This window comes from Syngnathus acus, chromosome 22 (assembly GCF_901709675.1).
Source record: "Syngnathus acus chromosome 22, fSynAcu1.2, whole genome shotgun sequence".
NCBI classification, from domain to species: domain Eukaryota; kingdom Metazoa; phylum Chordata; class Actinopteri; order Syngnathiformes; family Syngnathidae; genus Syngnathus; species Syngnathus acus.
The window spans coordinates 2,674,008-2,690,674 of record NC_051106.1 but is presented as its reverse complement, the minus strand read 5'-3'; the positions used below and the strand labels follow the sequence as shown (position 1 = coordinate 2,690,674).

The 16,667-nt window shown below is 39.9% G+C and overlaps 1 protein-coding gene across 3 annotated transcripts in view; it reads right to left on the bottom strand.

Annotated features, from left to right (window-relative positions):
• LOC119116272 (connector enhancer of kinase suppressor of ras 3-like) overlaps nucleotides 1–15,827 on the bottom strand; it is a 34,895-nt gene extending 19,068 nt beyond the window's left edge. For all 3 annotated transcript variants that reach the window (XM_037241539.1, XM_037241541.1, XM_037241542.1), the window contains exons 1-3: nucleotides 15,564–15,827; nucleotides 3,490–3,653; nucleotides 1,211–1,413 (exon numbers count right to left, since the gene is read on the bottom strand). In XM_037241539.1, the coding sequence (XP_037097434.1) occupies nucleotides 1,211–1,413; nucleotides 3,490–3,653; nucleotides 15,564–15,615 (419 nt within the window). In that variant the 5' untranslated portion in view covers nucleotides 15,616–15,827. The remainder of the gene's footprint in view (nucleotides 1–1,210; nucleotides 1,414–3,489; nucleotides 3,654–15,563) is intronic.
• Between the last annotated feature and the right edge of the window lie 840 nt (nucleotides 15,828–16,667).

Sequence of the window (16,667 nt, the reverse complement as noted above, 5' to 3'; positions counted from 1 at the left end):
GACTACATTCTACCGTGGCACCATTGAGAGCGTCCTCTCCAATTGTATCGCTGTTTGGGGTGGTAGCTGCACTGAATACAACATGAAGGCCCTGCAGCGCATAGTGAACACGGCTGGTAAGATTATTGGTGCTTCACTCCTCTCCCTGAAGGACATTTACACCTCCCATCTCACCCGCAAGGCGACCACGATTGTGAGTGATGTGAGTCACCCCGCTCACTCTTTGTTTGATCTTCTGCCCTCTGGGAAGAGGTACAGGAGCCTGCGCTCCCGCACCACCAGACTCACCAACAGCTTCATACTCCAGGCTGTTAGGATCCTGAACTCTCTCCCCCCTTCTGCGTAGCGTCCTGTACTTTTGTGCTATATTCTGACTGTCTGCTGTATGCACACTTGCTCCATTTTTGCTCCTCTTATTTATTATGTTATTTGTTTATTTATTATTTATTCATCACTCTTATTTATTCATTGTTTGTACCTTCTTGTTTTTATTTTTTTGTATTGTTTACTTGTATGTATATTGTGTTCTATGTCTTGTCACCGTGGGATAGTGGGAACGTAATTTCGATTTATTTGTGTGTCTTGGCATGTGAAGAAATTGACAATAAAGCAGACTTTGACTTTTGACTTTGACTTACAACATGTGGACAAATTTGCAGGGACACAATTACACCCACAGGAAATGAAAATGAAAGAAAATACCAGATGGAGTACCCACCACCACACACACACTCACTCTGGGAACATAGGCTGTTAGATTTGGGAGTCCGTGGGACTTTTTGTAAAGTCAAAGGTCACCTATGTTGGTTGATGCTGATGGGGGCGGTCATAAGGCTTTGTGCTTATCCGACCATGCCTTTTATTTTTTTTCTGTGCAGCTCACTGGAGGTTATCAATTCCTCTATTTTACTTCAGGTGGCATATTATAAGAATTTACTTTTTGATTGCTTTTATTTAAAAAATTGGGTTTCTGGTGACCTTGCAACACCATCGGGATTGAAATCAAACAACTCGTGATGTGCCTGTTTCTATACATTGCAATAAGCACTTTACATAATAACCAGGAATGTAATTCTTGGGCTATTTTTGAGGTCACCTGGGAACTAGTTTAAATAGTGATTTAAAAAAATAAAAAAAAAGATGCGACCTGTTGCACGATAAATTCCCATGAGCCCATCTTTCATCAGAGGCATAGTATGAAAGCGCTTACCGGTCAAGCCAAGCCAGGAGACTCTTTGCAGCACCAATGAGCTCCACCACACACGTGAGAAAGTCATTGGGTGGCTTGCGTGAAGCACTGCCGTCATACACCGGGCTCTTTCTGCGATCAGATGTGGCCATGTGGAGACTGTTGGCGGCTGCTCTCATCCTCACCACTAGGGTCTTCAAGTTGTCAGTCTCCACCCCACAGTTCTAAAACAGGGAACATATACACAATGACAAACCAATAATTAATAGAAAGCTTATATTTTGATTCTAGAAATTCAAAAATTACTGTACAATTATTGAAAGAACACACATATGTAGCTTTTTAAAGCCAAGCTCCAGCAATATAGTCACTGCTGTCCAAGTAAATGTCAGCTTGTGGGGTGTTGTAACACTGCCAGTGACTTTGCTGTTCAGACTGATGTGCCAGAAGGCTAAACATGCTCCGACAGAGAAACGCAGCACGTGTCAAGCCAATAAAGGAGATCTGCAAGTAGTTAGTGTCTGCTTTTATTCCACTCCCCCCCCCTCCCCCTCCTAGAAACACAATTCTTTTCACTAATGTCAGTGTTCGAGGAATTAATGGGATAGTTTTGTTCGGGACATAAGCCTTGGTGCTGGATTAGCACTGAAATTATTTCGTAAATGTTTGGTCGTCAAACATTAGTGTCATATGGAAGGATGTTAAAAAAAATAAATAAAAAATATATAAATAAAAAAAAGAAATAGAGCATACATACACACAAAAATTGGACAAAATGGTTGATACCCTTCTGTTAACCAAAGGAAAATCCACAGTGGTCACGGAAATAACTTGAATCTGACAAAAGCAATACAAAATAAAAATATAGTAAAAATAAGCAAACCATTGCTTTTGAAATGAATCGGTGACGATTATATGCTGCATTTTTTTGTGCATGGCCCAGTTTGACATTCTTGTTGATCTTATATGCGGAGACTGTGGAAGTTGATGTTTATGTTGACCTAATGATTTGGGAGTTATCTAAACGAACTGAAATGAATGTTTCCTTCTAAGTGAGGGATAGCTATCACAACACAACACTTCCTGTCCGTTCCACAGGATTTAGCCAGACTGGACTAAAAACACGCAGTGTGTTTTACATAAGATAGAATATGGCATCTACGAACACGTCCACTGATAATTAAAAATAAAAAACATTAAGAGGGCTTCTGTGGCTCATCGCATGGTTTTATTTCGATTAATGTATGAGTTTGTCTAAGGGGGACTTTTATGCATCACTGGGATGAAGGAACAAGTAAACATTTTGGGAGTCACAGCCGCAGCTAAAGGCAACAAGGGCCACAGAAGTCCAGTAAAATTAAACAGACTGTTCTTTGTTTGTCCTTTGACAGCAGTGACCGGCCGATATCTTGTGGGGAAGAGCGCCACTGTTTCCTGAGACAGCTGTGGGGTAGCATGTTGGCCCATTCGTCATTCTGATTAAGGTTGCCGCCCGTAAGCAATGTTCTGCTCCATAGATGATGGTGACCAAATTGAACTCAACCATAAGTCTGCAGGGGTCCACTGCATTAGAGGAAACGTACACAAAAGTGGAGGGTGCTCCAGATGTTGGTGGCCTTGTTGGAAGCAATGACCTTGCCTCAATTCCAGCTAATTGAATCGGGGCCACATTTCCTCCCAACCAAAAGCCCATTCTCAAAAACAAACCTCTAACGGCGCAATACTTGAATGAGAAGGGAGAAAAATTCTGAACTAAATACCTGAACTTCACAGGAACATAGATTGGTCCATGAAAGCGAACCTGCGTGAGCACATCTAATAGAAAACAGTTTTTCCATGTGTTCGAGCCAAAAGGACCCATCCATAATGTGAAATGTCTGAGACTAAATGGATTTTAAATCTAAAGAACTAGAAGACCCCTTGAACAGAAGTGATAAAGCTATGTTTCCTGGAAAAATGTTACAAGAGACGCAAGCCCGACATTAGAATGCAAAGAGCAATTTTAAAAGGGCATAAAGGGAGAAACTGCCGACATAGCTCAAAACAAATGGACCACAATCTGAGACTTTTATGGGACAGGAAGTGATAAAATTCCAAATCAATTCCATCTGCTGGAAAAGTTACTTCAGACCGTTTGTAGAGCTGCTTTGATGCTAACTAGCACCTAAGTGCTTACACACAAGGACGTGAAACATATTCAGTATACGAGGAGAAAGCAAACGAAGTGTGTTGGACAAATGGACCACTTGTGCTTCTTTTTTTTTTTTTTAACTATACACTTACCGATGAGTTCTACTCACCAGAGCACAGAGAAGATCAACAGCCTCCAACACCAGCTCCTGATGTCCAATTCTTGCCACACCGAGTTCTTCCAAATCTTGATGCGTGATCTTCAATAACTGCTCTCCACTGATTTTCTCCCTCTCAAAGTTGCTCACGTACTGCTGTAAGCTTTCATCCAAACCTGGACGCACATGAAAGACACCATCATATTTATTTAGCTCCGATGGCAGCAAATATTATCAGAAGAATTTGCCACTTTAATTTGCATGTAAAATATTATTTGTCTGCAGCTGGTTGTGTGAGGGTGTGAGTGGAAAAACAATTTCGAGTAACAGGTGGGACAAATAACTTCAAAAGATAAACACACTGCAAACAAAGAAACAGTTGCGACCGCTAAGTCAGTTAGGCTGGTTAAACAATGGACGGCTATATTTGTGCAAGTGTACAGTATGTCCGTGTGTCCATCTGTGTGTGTGTGTGTGTGCCAATCGCCTGCTGCAGAGTTTAAATAATACATTGAGTGCACACTAAACACCCACGCTAACAACCCTTGCATTAAGAAGTCCAAACGTCTATAAATAATTGCATTTAAATGTTTGCTTCCGGTAGCCTAACATGAGATATATACAATATGACAAGAAATGAAAACACACACAAGATTACTTGTGTGCATGTTTGTAGAACACCATCTTTCTTCCAATGAAAGAGAGTACAGAGAGGGGGCAGCTGCAGATGCATGGCCCTGTGCCCTGTTTCTCAAAAAGACCCGTCAGCTGTGAGGCACCCTCAGTTACGAGTCCAACCTCACCACACACATACACACACAGTGACACACACACACAGATATATTCCTCAATACAAGGCAGGATTTGGTAGCCCAGCTTGAAATTCAAGTCACGAGAAACTTGACTTTTTTTCTTTTCCTAAGAACATAAAACGTGGCGGCAGATCAGTGGGGCCTTATAAAATGTAGCTTGTGAATTTATGAGAGACAGGCCACTAGGTCCACCTTCTTCTCACCAAGACATTTTTCTAACAAGGCGCATCACATTTTATCTCTCGTTAACAGTCAGTGTGGGTCAAATGTGGGTAGTGAAGTAGAAGACAGCAGAAGAATGTTAAATGCTGAAATGTGATTAATTGTAAAATAAAATACTCAATAATTCATACGCCAGCAGGAGAGACCCACTGACATAAAAGGACATCGAAAAAAAAATCTGAAGTCAGGATTCTCACATACTTGTGTCGGGATAAGTGATTTTTATTTGAGCTTTCTGCTTGAGCTAAAATGTGTCTATTTATTAAATAGTGAAAAATTATAACCAAGTACCATATTTTCCGCACTATAAGGCGCACCAGATTATAAGGCGCACCTTCAATGAATGGCCCATTTTAAAACTTTGTCCATATATAAAGCGCACTGGATTATAAGGCGCATAGAATAAATAACTCAACGTTGCTCAAACGTTAATGCAATCAGAATATAGTAACACTCAAAATAGTGAAAACAATAACAATATATCAATAACTTAACGTTGCTCAAACGTTAATATCACACAACACACAAAATAAACACGTAGTTTACTTTAATAAATTAGTCCTCATCCACGAATCCATATTGGTCCATATGTAAGGCGCACCGGATTATAAGGCGCACTGTCGGCTTTTGAGAAAATTTGAGATTTTTAGGTGCGCCCTATAGTGCGGAAAATACGGTAGGTAAATTGCTACTTTCCAAACTCAGATTTATGCAACAGCTACCCTTGTTTAACAACATTGGAAATGACAAACATCATGTTTGGTTCATGTTAATGTATATCAGCATAAAATGTAAGGAAGTAAATTTCACTGGTTGGAGTCCATGCGTGATTAATTTCTCAGACGTCCAGTGAGCCAACTCAAATTTGAGTCTGAATTCAGTTTGAAATACTCATGACTTATGAAAACGCTAAAACTCTTAAAGCTCAGAGAACTTAAAAGTGCCTGCATTGAAGCAATGCATGATGCACTGTGACAGGTGGTCGAATAAATTGGTTTGTTATGGTCTGAGTCTGAGCTCAAGTAATCTCAGCTGAATCAAAGGAGAACCAATCGGGGCTTGTTAACCATTACTCTGCACACCCAGCCAAATCCGGTTAGGCTCACGAGATGTTTCTCATTCCTTGGCATGCAAATTCCTGAACGCCGCATTAAGGAAGTTTGGGTTTAACCTCTAAATGGCCAGCTGCAAGGAAAAACACTAAATTACACAAAACAAACCAGGAATAAGAAATTAAAGTCACGCTAAATGTAAACACTGAGCCAGCTACCAGGGAGCAAATGAAAACAAATCGTGGTTTAACAAGGTCAATGGGAATTATGTCACATTTCCGTCTACAATCAGACAAAATGCCACAAGGAAAGTCAGCAAACAATGAGACTTGTTCGGGGTCACATTGTGTTGCTTTTTTTAGTTAGTTCTCAGGCAGGGTCCAGAACCACGCCAAGAATCTGCATGAGATATTAAATTGACAAAAATGGTACCTGTACATTTGTCACCCAAATTCTGATTCAACTGGAGATACTAGTAAAGAAGGTAATCTCGTATTGTCTTGAAATGAGAGGAAGGGAATGCAGTGTCTGTGTGAAAGCTTTTCGAAAGCTGTGCACGATGAAAGAGCTTTGACAGAGTTTTACGGCCTCTGTGAACCACTTGGCAAACGTCCTCGGACCAAAGCGAGAGGGTGTAACTCCACAGCGGAGACATAAACACACACCACCAATGTCAAATACAATCATCTTGATATACAGCTGGGCCCGTATTTACAGCTTCTCAATTTTTGGTTCGATTGAAGGCCAACTGCAGTAAGTCATTAAATGTGTAGCGCTTATTAAGTTTAATTTAAAATGATTTTCTTTTGGGATTTGCTGTTATCATTTTACTGCTACTACTCTGTTTCCTTTCATAAAGTTTTCTGTGTGTGACAACTTTCACTGGAGGTCTGAGAGAGAAGCAAATTTAATTCACAGCACTGGTTACTGTATGTCTACAACAGGTTGTGTAATGTATATGTGTATTTTCCCCTGAGTGGCATAATTTTGGGTAGCTTAGAAAGCACTTGGCACAGGTAGTCCAGTCTGGACTCTGCAAGTGGGACTACAGTACACCCCAAGGGAGGCCGTCAAAACCCGCAGCAAACTTACTGGCTGTGCAAGCAAACACTTCTGGTAACATAAACAGCAAAACCCGCCTCTTTGCCAATGTCTGTGCTATTCTTGTCACAGTAGTTCCCATCAGCAAAATATTTTGGAGAATAATGATAGCGTGATGTCTTGTGTATGTCATTGATGTACATGGTAAATAATTTGGGACTCAACATTGATCCTTGAGGAACCCCACAAACAATCAATGGAAGGTTTCCCCTACTTTTATAAATTGTTTTCTGCAACTCTTAATCCACTGTAAAGCAAGTCCTTTAATTTCAAATTGTTCTAATTTAGTCAACAGTCAGTCATTTTTGTTGTGAGGCTAACCAATCAATTACTTTATTTGAATCAAGATATCATTACCGTATTTTCCGCACTATAAGGCGCACCTAATAACCTCCAATTTTCTCAAAAGCCGACAGTGCGCCTTATAATCAGATGCGCCTTATATATGGACCAATATTGAGCCACTACAGCAGGCGTGTCCAAAGTCCGGCCCGCGGGCCAAATGTATATATCTTATATATGGACAAAGTTTTAAAATGGGCCATTCATTGAAGGTGCGCCTTATAATCCGGTGCGCCTTATATATGGACAAAGTTTTAAAATGGGCCATTCATTGAAGGTGCGCCTTATAATCCGGTGCGCCTTATAGTGCGGAAAATACGGTACTTCAGTAAACATACTTTTGGTAATGTGTCGTGAGATTTTTCTACAGGCCTTGGGAAACGCGCACAGACAAAAGAATGAACAGCCTTTCACTTTCTATAGAAAAACGAGGTACTAAGCGGCTTCCAGCAGATCTCTCCCATCTTTCAACCACTCCCTTTGCTCCCACTGGGAGCGGTAGCCACTCTCTAACGCACACAAACAAACATGCACGAATATCCCCAACTGGGGTGGCCAGTGGGAACATGACTGGGTGTACAATAGCAAAGCCACTGTAACGCTGTTGTTTTTATTTGTCAGCCAGCCCCCTGAACCTGCAGGGAACGGTCAGGAATTTGACTCATTGTTCCCCATTGAGCAGCGCCATTGTGGGAATTCACAGCACTCGGGCACAATGGACTCTGGTTGGACCAGGCTGCGCTGTAATTAGAAAGAAAAAGCTTGTCTCTGCAACTGCAAAGCTATCTTCGAATGCATGACTTAACAGAACAACAAAGCCTGTATAGACACCGGGCTGGTCCTTACAATGGGAACTGGGAAAAAAAGTCCTACCATGGACATTTCGGCATTTTGCGTCTTTCGTTGTGAGTTTGCTATACGACCAACTGTGTGATAAAAACTGTTTGGAGATGCTGGAACATTTTCTTCAATTCACTGACTAATTCAATTGTGATAGATTTTCAGTCTCATCTTGGCTCTTTCATTCTTTGCCAACAAGAGTGTTTTACCTCAAAGGGAAAATAAAATAGACATCGCTGGTGACAGATCCAGTGTGTGAAAAAGAGCGACTGGGGCTAGTCTAGAACTTGATGGATGATGATTGATGAGACAAGAGGGGGTTAAAGTTCACAGGCTTGCCAGGGTTGTGTGTTGTGTATCAACAAGAGTGAGTGTGCTGAGTTAATCCACAGCTGCTCAAATTTTCTTAAAACAGAATTTGAAGTGAATAAAAATGCTTTTAATTTGCTGTGTGTCATTTTGATGCAAAATTTGTTTTCATTATGAAACGTTCAGATAGGTTTATACATTTTTGATACAATTACTTTTGATGTAGTCAAATCAGTGATGACTGACATCTCAAAATGTGTCCTGGGATAACTAGAGCAGCACTGCATACGAGGGTGTTCCATAAATCACCAACAACACAAGGACACTGACCCATTTAGGAATGTTCAACTGTCTCTGATAAGTTAAGGCCATTTTTAGATATCGCCCCTTACATGCTGCAGCATTCATCCATATGCCTGATCCCATGCGACAAAAATAAATTTCCTCAACAGAAGAATAAATTCCAAATCAGCTTGCAAACAATGTATGTTTGCTGTACGGAAGAGCAACTGATAACCAAATAAAGCATCTGAAACACAAATTGTGCAAAACTGGTATTGCTACCGTTTCTTGTTAACTTTAATAATTATCTGCACAGTTGACAAGGCTGGAAAATAACAGCAAAGAGCTGAGTGCAATTAAAAGGCGAAAAGAAAATGTGCTCCTGTCAAATGAAGGTGCTAACTGCACACACACTAAACCAAACCTAAAGCATTGAGTTAACGGTTTAATCACTTTACACAGTAACATTTAGACCGTAAAAAGATTCAGATTAAAATGAATATAAATGTTCAAGTGTGAAAAGTTGCATTGGCTGAAACCAAAAACACATGAATTTTTTTATCCACATTTGAAAGAGGCTGATGCCATGTATGGCTTCTCCTAATTTGACTTGACTTTGACTAGAGGCTATCATAAAAACACTAAATGTTCAAACATAGCTAATCTTTGCATCCATTGCATATCATGTTTTATGGCTTCAATGGGACAGACGCTTTAGTTCAGGGGTGTCAAACTCGTTTTTTTCGCAGGCCGCATTGTAGTCATAGCTTCTTTCGGAGGGCCATGATGACTGTCAACCCAAATAAATGGATGAGCACCTCATATTATATACAGTTAAAGCTACAAAACAAACTGACAAATAACTCGTTTTCAAATCAGACAAGTAAAAACTGGTCAAATATTTAAAAAAAAAAAAAAAAGATATTAAAAGTGAAGACAATTTGCAATTCTAGTGATGACACAAATTTGATGCACAATTTGTCTTCGCGGAACACATAAAATGATGTGGCGGGCCGTATCTGGCCCCAGGTCTTGGGTTTGACACCTGTGCTTTAGTTGAACTGATTACAAATTAACATATTTGTATAATCCAAGTCCTTTCTGGAGAAGATCCACCTTAACAATGTAAGAAAACAAAACATGATGAAAATAGCGGGTGGAGGCATCTTTCAATGATCCGATTATCTACTTAAGACACAAAAGGAACACGGACTTTTGAATAACGCAAAATATGAAATACATGGGTGACTACAGGCTAAGGGTTGTGTGTGTGTGTGTGGGGAGGGTAGTGATCCTGCGTTCTCTGATGTGAAGAGCATGGGTGAGGCATCATTTGTGAAAGTCAAGGATGAGTGACTTGTTACCTGCAGGCCAGGATGGGCATCCGCAAGTACACGCACGCACACATCACTGTTGCACTGTGGTATTTAACTGCTCATTCTAATTAAAGACAACAAAGACATATGCACACAATTAAATCCCTCTGTATAACCCCCCCCTGCCCCCCACCTTTTTCAGATGATGTGTTTGTACTCTTGCCAGCACCTGCTGTCTGTTTCCCCCCTACAGCTATGACACTTAACGAAAGAGCCAATCGGGTTCGTGTTGACTGATAGCAGTTAAAACAGGGCTGTGCATACACAGTGAGAGGATGGGGGGGCAGGTGACTGACTTTGCTAGAGTATATGCACCAAACAAAAGAGAAGGTAAACATCACTGGCCCGCCACCTGTGATATGAGTCATGAAAACAGGTATTGGATCTTAGAATAACTAGGCTACGCTTTGGGATCAAGTTTGACCTGCATTACAATTATTTCTGTAGAACTTTGGTTAACTGTCATGACAATGTTCAGTGACAGGAAATTTTTGACTCCCCTGTCACGGGATCTTTTATAATAAAATGATGATCCGATTTATTTGCTGTACTAAAGCCCTCCAAGTGAGCAACTTGAGGTTTCATACTCAAAACATGCATCCATTCGTTCAGACTATAAGGGCCACGGTTATGGTTGGCCTTGAGGCTGACTCAAGAGACATTCGGTTCAATGGAGGGGGAAAAAAAAAAAATCAAACATTCAAATTCCATATATGTCAGCACACACAATGTACATGAAGCGTGATAATCAGAATAGGAGCCTGCAGAGAGCAATAACATTTTCCCCAACATGTGATTAAAATGGATCGGAAATAGTTCCTGTGTAAATCAGTAGAAAAAGTAGAGCATTAAATTGTATGTTATAGGAAGAGGATGATTTTAAAAAACAGTGCAAACAGCAGAATTCATTCAGTCGGAGCGGAGAACTGGGAAAAGCAGACGTGTCTCGACATGCTCTAAACAAGCCGTGTTATGGTGTTCACCCAGTGCCCGACAAAAGCCAACTGTGGCTTCACAAAGCTAGCCACTGCAAATAGCTTGACTTGATTATACCATAAAATCATGGTGGGATCTTGGCGAGGACAGTATTTGGTCAGTGGGAGGACCATAAAGCTTATAAAGGCAACTTGTGGCTCCAACATGAAAGCGAACACACCCCGCTTGTTTTGACTGCTCATCCTCGGAGCAGAAAGTGACTGCATTCCGAGCTCATTTCAGCGTAACTGCACTAACGCTGTTTTGATTGCAATAGCGACACAGGCATACCAAAACCCCTATTCAAGGACACGTTTGTTTTACTAGCAGTCTGACATATTCAACATATTGGGAACCAGTTCAATCACACGACCGGCAGAGCGAGCCAGGCATGCAAACGGGTTGACACACACGCTTGACTTCCTTGCACGAGAGGTCACGTGGCATGTCGCCCGTATTTGCACTTGCATCAGATGTGCCACCTGAGGTTGGAGCGTTTATTCGTGGAGCTTAAGCTGAGCCACTTCACAGGCCAATGCTCTTAAAGCAGACCACAGCCAAATAGCTCACAGGTCTCACGAAGCAGAGATCATCTACGTGATTTGCAATGCACAGTCTACATTTGAATAAAACGCGAGCAAATCGAAAGACGGTTGGCAGGGACATCAGGGAACGCTATCTGTTGGGTATGAATGCAAATGTAATATACAGTTGATAAAAATGTTTGAGTCTCCAGCAGTGATCACCAAAATGTGTTAAATTAGCATGTGAATAGCATCTCTAGCAACTGAGGAACACATGTTTACATGCAGTCAATGTGAATTTATAGTCAATTATTTGGGTTAGGGTCAAAATTCGGTTTTCTGTGAACTGAATGTGCATGCAAATTCTCATTTACATGACTGGATGGACAGATACTTTTGTATTTAAATATCCCGATTGAAACGGTGATGCAGACTACCGTCAATAAAACACATTATTTAAATGCCCCTCACCAAAGGAATAAAGCTGTAGGTGTGTTGCTGGGAGCCCCGCAGGTATTAATTGGAATTTTAAAAACTCGAATAAGGGCATATTAGAGTTTTTGTGCATGATTACATGACCCGAAATAAAACCCAAATACTGCCAATAATTGGGTTTGAATAAAAATGCGGTGCATGATGTTTTGTTGAGTTTCTTCCCATTATCGTGGAGATTCTGAAGTTGTAGGCTGGAACACCAGTCCGTGTGAGAAACAAGGCCGTGGGGGTGGCGGGCTTATATGTAACGAAGGCCATTGCTCCCAGTCACATCTCCCCGGGGGGAATCCTCTTACAGCACTTCCCCTGACCTCTAAAGACCATTTTCTATAGTAAAGCAACACAGGTATCTGCCCATCAATGGAACAATAGCTTGATTATCACGGCTGAATGACTTGGTGACTGGAAATTCATTAATGACAAAAGGTTGACTTGATTTTAGAGGATGTCAAGAGAAAAATGTACTGGTCCATCTATTCTTGTATCGATGAGGCAGTTTGCAAAAGTTGTTAAAATTAAGAAAAAAAGAGAAATATTTGGGTCTTATCCATGTTTTTAAAAACCCAAACAAGAGCATATTTTATTTTGGCTTTCGCACACAATTGCATGGCTTTTAAAATGGTTATTTATTTATTTATTTATTTATTTATTTATTTATTTATGTTAAGCCTCAGTCTGTGACTAGGCTATGGCTAAAAACTCTATAACTCTTTAAATGTGAAGAAGCGTGACGTGATCATTTTCCAAATCTTCAGAAAGTGTTCTAATGTACAGCTAACTTAAGAAGAAAGTGTGACCTGCGAACTAATCTTATTATTATTCAAAGCACAAACGAGTCAAAGAGTAAAGCATACTTGTCATGTTTGCCACCTCTACGAAAAGCTTAATTGCCTCCTTGGCACTTTGATGTTAGTTGAAAAACAGGAAAGCTTTATCTACATCTTTGCTGACGCGGGATGCAAATTGTGTTTAAAACCATATTCATTGCCATCAATGATTCAAGTCAAACCAGTTTAGTTAGATGGTGTAAATATAAGACCATTGGGTTTACTGGATCGAGGTGCGTACTTGATGATTTATTCACGCTCAATTCATCTACTATAAAAAATAAATTGTCACTCCTGAGTACTCTCTGAGTCACGTGTTCAAGTTTAGTTTCAGCTTGTTAAAATACTGGTTAGAAGCCAGCCGGCCATTACACTGGTGTTGTGCAGGTTTGCATGTTTGGATTGCCTTGTGAAAATTTGGCAGGCTTACCTGCAGTAACAATGAACAAACAAAAGGGTAGTGGAAAATAATCGAAATGTTTCGATAAATCAAAAAACTCTTCAGCAGCTTTTGCCAACTCTTCAACAGCTGAGGCTTCAACCATGTAGACTCGCTACTATATTTGGAAAATGAAAGGCAGTGAGGAGCACCACATGGAAGATGCGACTTTTTTTCAACCCATCTCATCCTTAAATTTGTTTTGTAACATTTTGTCACAGTATTTATGATGGATTCGTAAAACTTTATCACGTCGAAATGGGTAACACATGACAGATGGCGTGCTGACCACCCGACACCTCAAATTGTGGTGGAGAAACACGCTTTAGGGCATCACGAGTCCGCAAGACAAAAGACGACAGTGTTGAAATTGAAAGAACCAATTGCGCTTTCACTGGCAATAAACATCTACCAGCTACTGCTTGATCTCCCCCAACAATGCTAGTGATTAACAACTGCTTCAATACACAAAGAACTTCCTTGTCCCCTCGGACGAAAACCACCTGAGGCAAATGACAGCAAATGCATACAGTATTTGTGTGAGTAAAACTCAAAGGCTGTTTAGATGAGACTGTTTTAGCAAAAACTATGCTGGATGGATGAAAATAAAAATCGGGCTATTTCCATGCAAATGCTGAAAATAGAAGCATGTAAAAGCCTTCAGTCACATTCTATACATGAAAGGAGGAACACATAACTAACAGTGTTTGCGCTTCTCCAGCAAAATGATTATAACGTTGCCAAGTCTTTCATTGCGAGACTTTTCATACAATATACAGTGGACCAACATAGTGGCTCATTTTCAGTCATCATTTAGCAGAGTGAGACATGGGATTGTTTAGACAACGTTGTTCTTTGTTTGCGGTAGTTTCAAAAGACAGCCCTAAAAACACTTTTGCCATTGGAATAGCGATATAAAGCAATCTCCACCTCCCAATATCATGCAGCCCTAGAAGATATTGTATGCATGTATTTATATATTTTTTTACATATTTATTTCAACTTGCTGGTACATTGTTGAAATAATATGTTGTTTTGTGTTCCCATCAATCCATTCATTCATTATCCGAACCACCTCACAAGGGTCGAAGGGGATGGAAAATCTTCAAATGTTTTAATCCAATTCATCGATTAATTGGAGTTATTGATTATTAAAAGAATCAGTCTCACTGAGTTTTCAGACCAAATGATGATGATAAGGGATTTTGGATGAGAACTTTGGCTTACTTTTGAAATTTTCCTAATATAGGAGTACCTGTGATAATTGCATCATCACTAATATGTATATTTCATAGCCTTATGATTGATTTCAATTAAGATTGTATTGGTCCACAATACTTTCTGATGTCTTGGAACACCAAAAAGCTGAATATAATACACCAATAGAAAGCAGCATAATGTTGAGGAATAATACATTTTGTTGAAAGTACCAAAACAAGAAAATGTTTTTTTCTTCAGATTATTATTATCAGATGCCTAGCTGTTCATTTTCTTGCAAAGAAACCTGCACACTTCAGTGCTGCTGTACTCAATTTCGAATCATTTAGGTATGTTGAGATTAAACAAAATGACGCTCCTGTCATTTGTTCACCTTATTTGACCTGATTTGTCATGCCCTGAAAATTTCGTGGTAATTTAAGACCAATAAAGACACCGCTGAGTCAGATTTTCAGGAAGACTGGCAGCAATGGGCCCTGTGTCAACTAATCCCCCCCCATCCATGAGTGTCCTGGCTGGGCTTTTTTCACTGAAACTAACCCCCCTCCATACAATCCTTTTGAGCCACCAACTGGCTTAAAGCAGACTACAATCAGCCTTGTGTCACATAGTGAAATTAAGTCAATTTAACACTGTGTGCATAAGGTTGTTTGAAATATAAAACTTTTTTTTTTCCCATACAAGTCACATCAGTCATTCAGTTCACACCATTAAAAGGGAGCAGTGAATATTTTCCATCCATACCGCACATACCATTTGACATTTCTCACCGCACATTACTTTGCAGTGACTGGAGCCAGGTAGTCATTCGCGGTAAATGGCAAACATGCTACCGGGCGCTGAAAGTATGTGCACATTGCACAAGTAAAAGGCCTTTAAAAGTGCTTTAATACACGCGAGCAATTGGGCAATTCTTCAAAGCTGATTTTGCAATGCATGCATTTATTTTTTTATTTTTTTTAGTCAAGATGACAAATGACAGGGTATCCAGTGTTTGCCCGCAAGTTGAGCTATATCGGCATGTTTGTTTATAGACGCAACCTAACTTTCTGCAGATGAAACATAAACAGCAACAAAACGCAATTGTTTGCTAATATGCGCAGCTTCGTTGATTGACAAGTGAAATGCTATGCAGTGACGTCGTTGGCTGCTGTTGTCACAGTTTCTACGAAACTAGCAACCGATAAACGACGGTTTTGACATATAGACGTTAATATCGGGCAACTTTATGACAAATACATAATAAAGTCAAAGTGCATTGATAGGGCTTACCTTTCATCCAGTCTACAACTTGTTTTGGGGTCCATTTCGTTATCGGTTCCATGGCTTCTTCAGTCGCGTATACCTGACAAAATATTTTGAAGACAGTATCGGAGGAAGAGTTAAGTGTCAACTTGGCTGTCACATCCTAATAAAGACTTTGTTTTCATTCTTTTAGGCTGTGTATCTTCATTTCCAAAACAACTTGCAAAACGCAGCCGAGCAGCTTTGAAATCCCCCACATTACAACTCTTCATCGGTCCTGTGCGTGTGGGACCGGTGCTGCCTTCAAATACAATTCGGAAAAACCTAAACAACCAGGTCAATAAAGTGCGGTTGTTTACCCTGTCGCTTGTATAACTAATAAAAACTAATAACTAATAAAAGAGTTTCGTGTTTTCGTGTATCTTCGTAGCAATTATATTTTTAAGCACATAACCAGTCAGTTTGTTATACGTACTTGAAATCGGATTGTCACTTAGGTTTACGAGGTACATCAAACGCATCGCTGTGACGTTTTGGAGTATTCATTCACCGGTCTTATTTGAAAGTTGAAACTGGATGCATGCTCAATTAGTATTCTATTTCACGCTGCGTGCAATTATTCGAGACGTTTCATTTTGCGTAATTCTAATGATATTTAGCAGTGTCATTGCAAACAGTAAGTGTATAATTTCAATTTTACTATTACAAAAATCCTCCATCCTACGCTGCAGTGCGGTCAGAAAGCGGTTCACTACTTCTCCCTGCTGGTGATCAACTGTACTACAGTTATAAACTGTTGGTAGTCGCAGGAATTAACAAAGTGCAAATACTGTTTTACTGGACCTAAATATATTTTTTCTTGCATTGATACGTTACATGAATGTTTACATTTTTCTGATAAAGTTTACTTCCTGCATTTGAAAATAGATACATCTCACTAAATTTCTACTCCTTACTTTGTCAAAAATATGGAGGTAGATTTGGGTCAAACGTTTTGTACTCGAATAACTTCAAACAGAAAATAAATATGTTGAGCTTGAAACTTAAAAAATAAAAATGAAATATTCAGCCCTATTACACTAAATCAACCCGTGAAAATAAGTACGCCCTCCATTTCCTTGAAGCATGTTG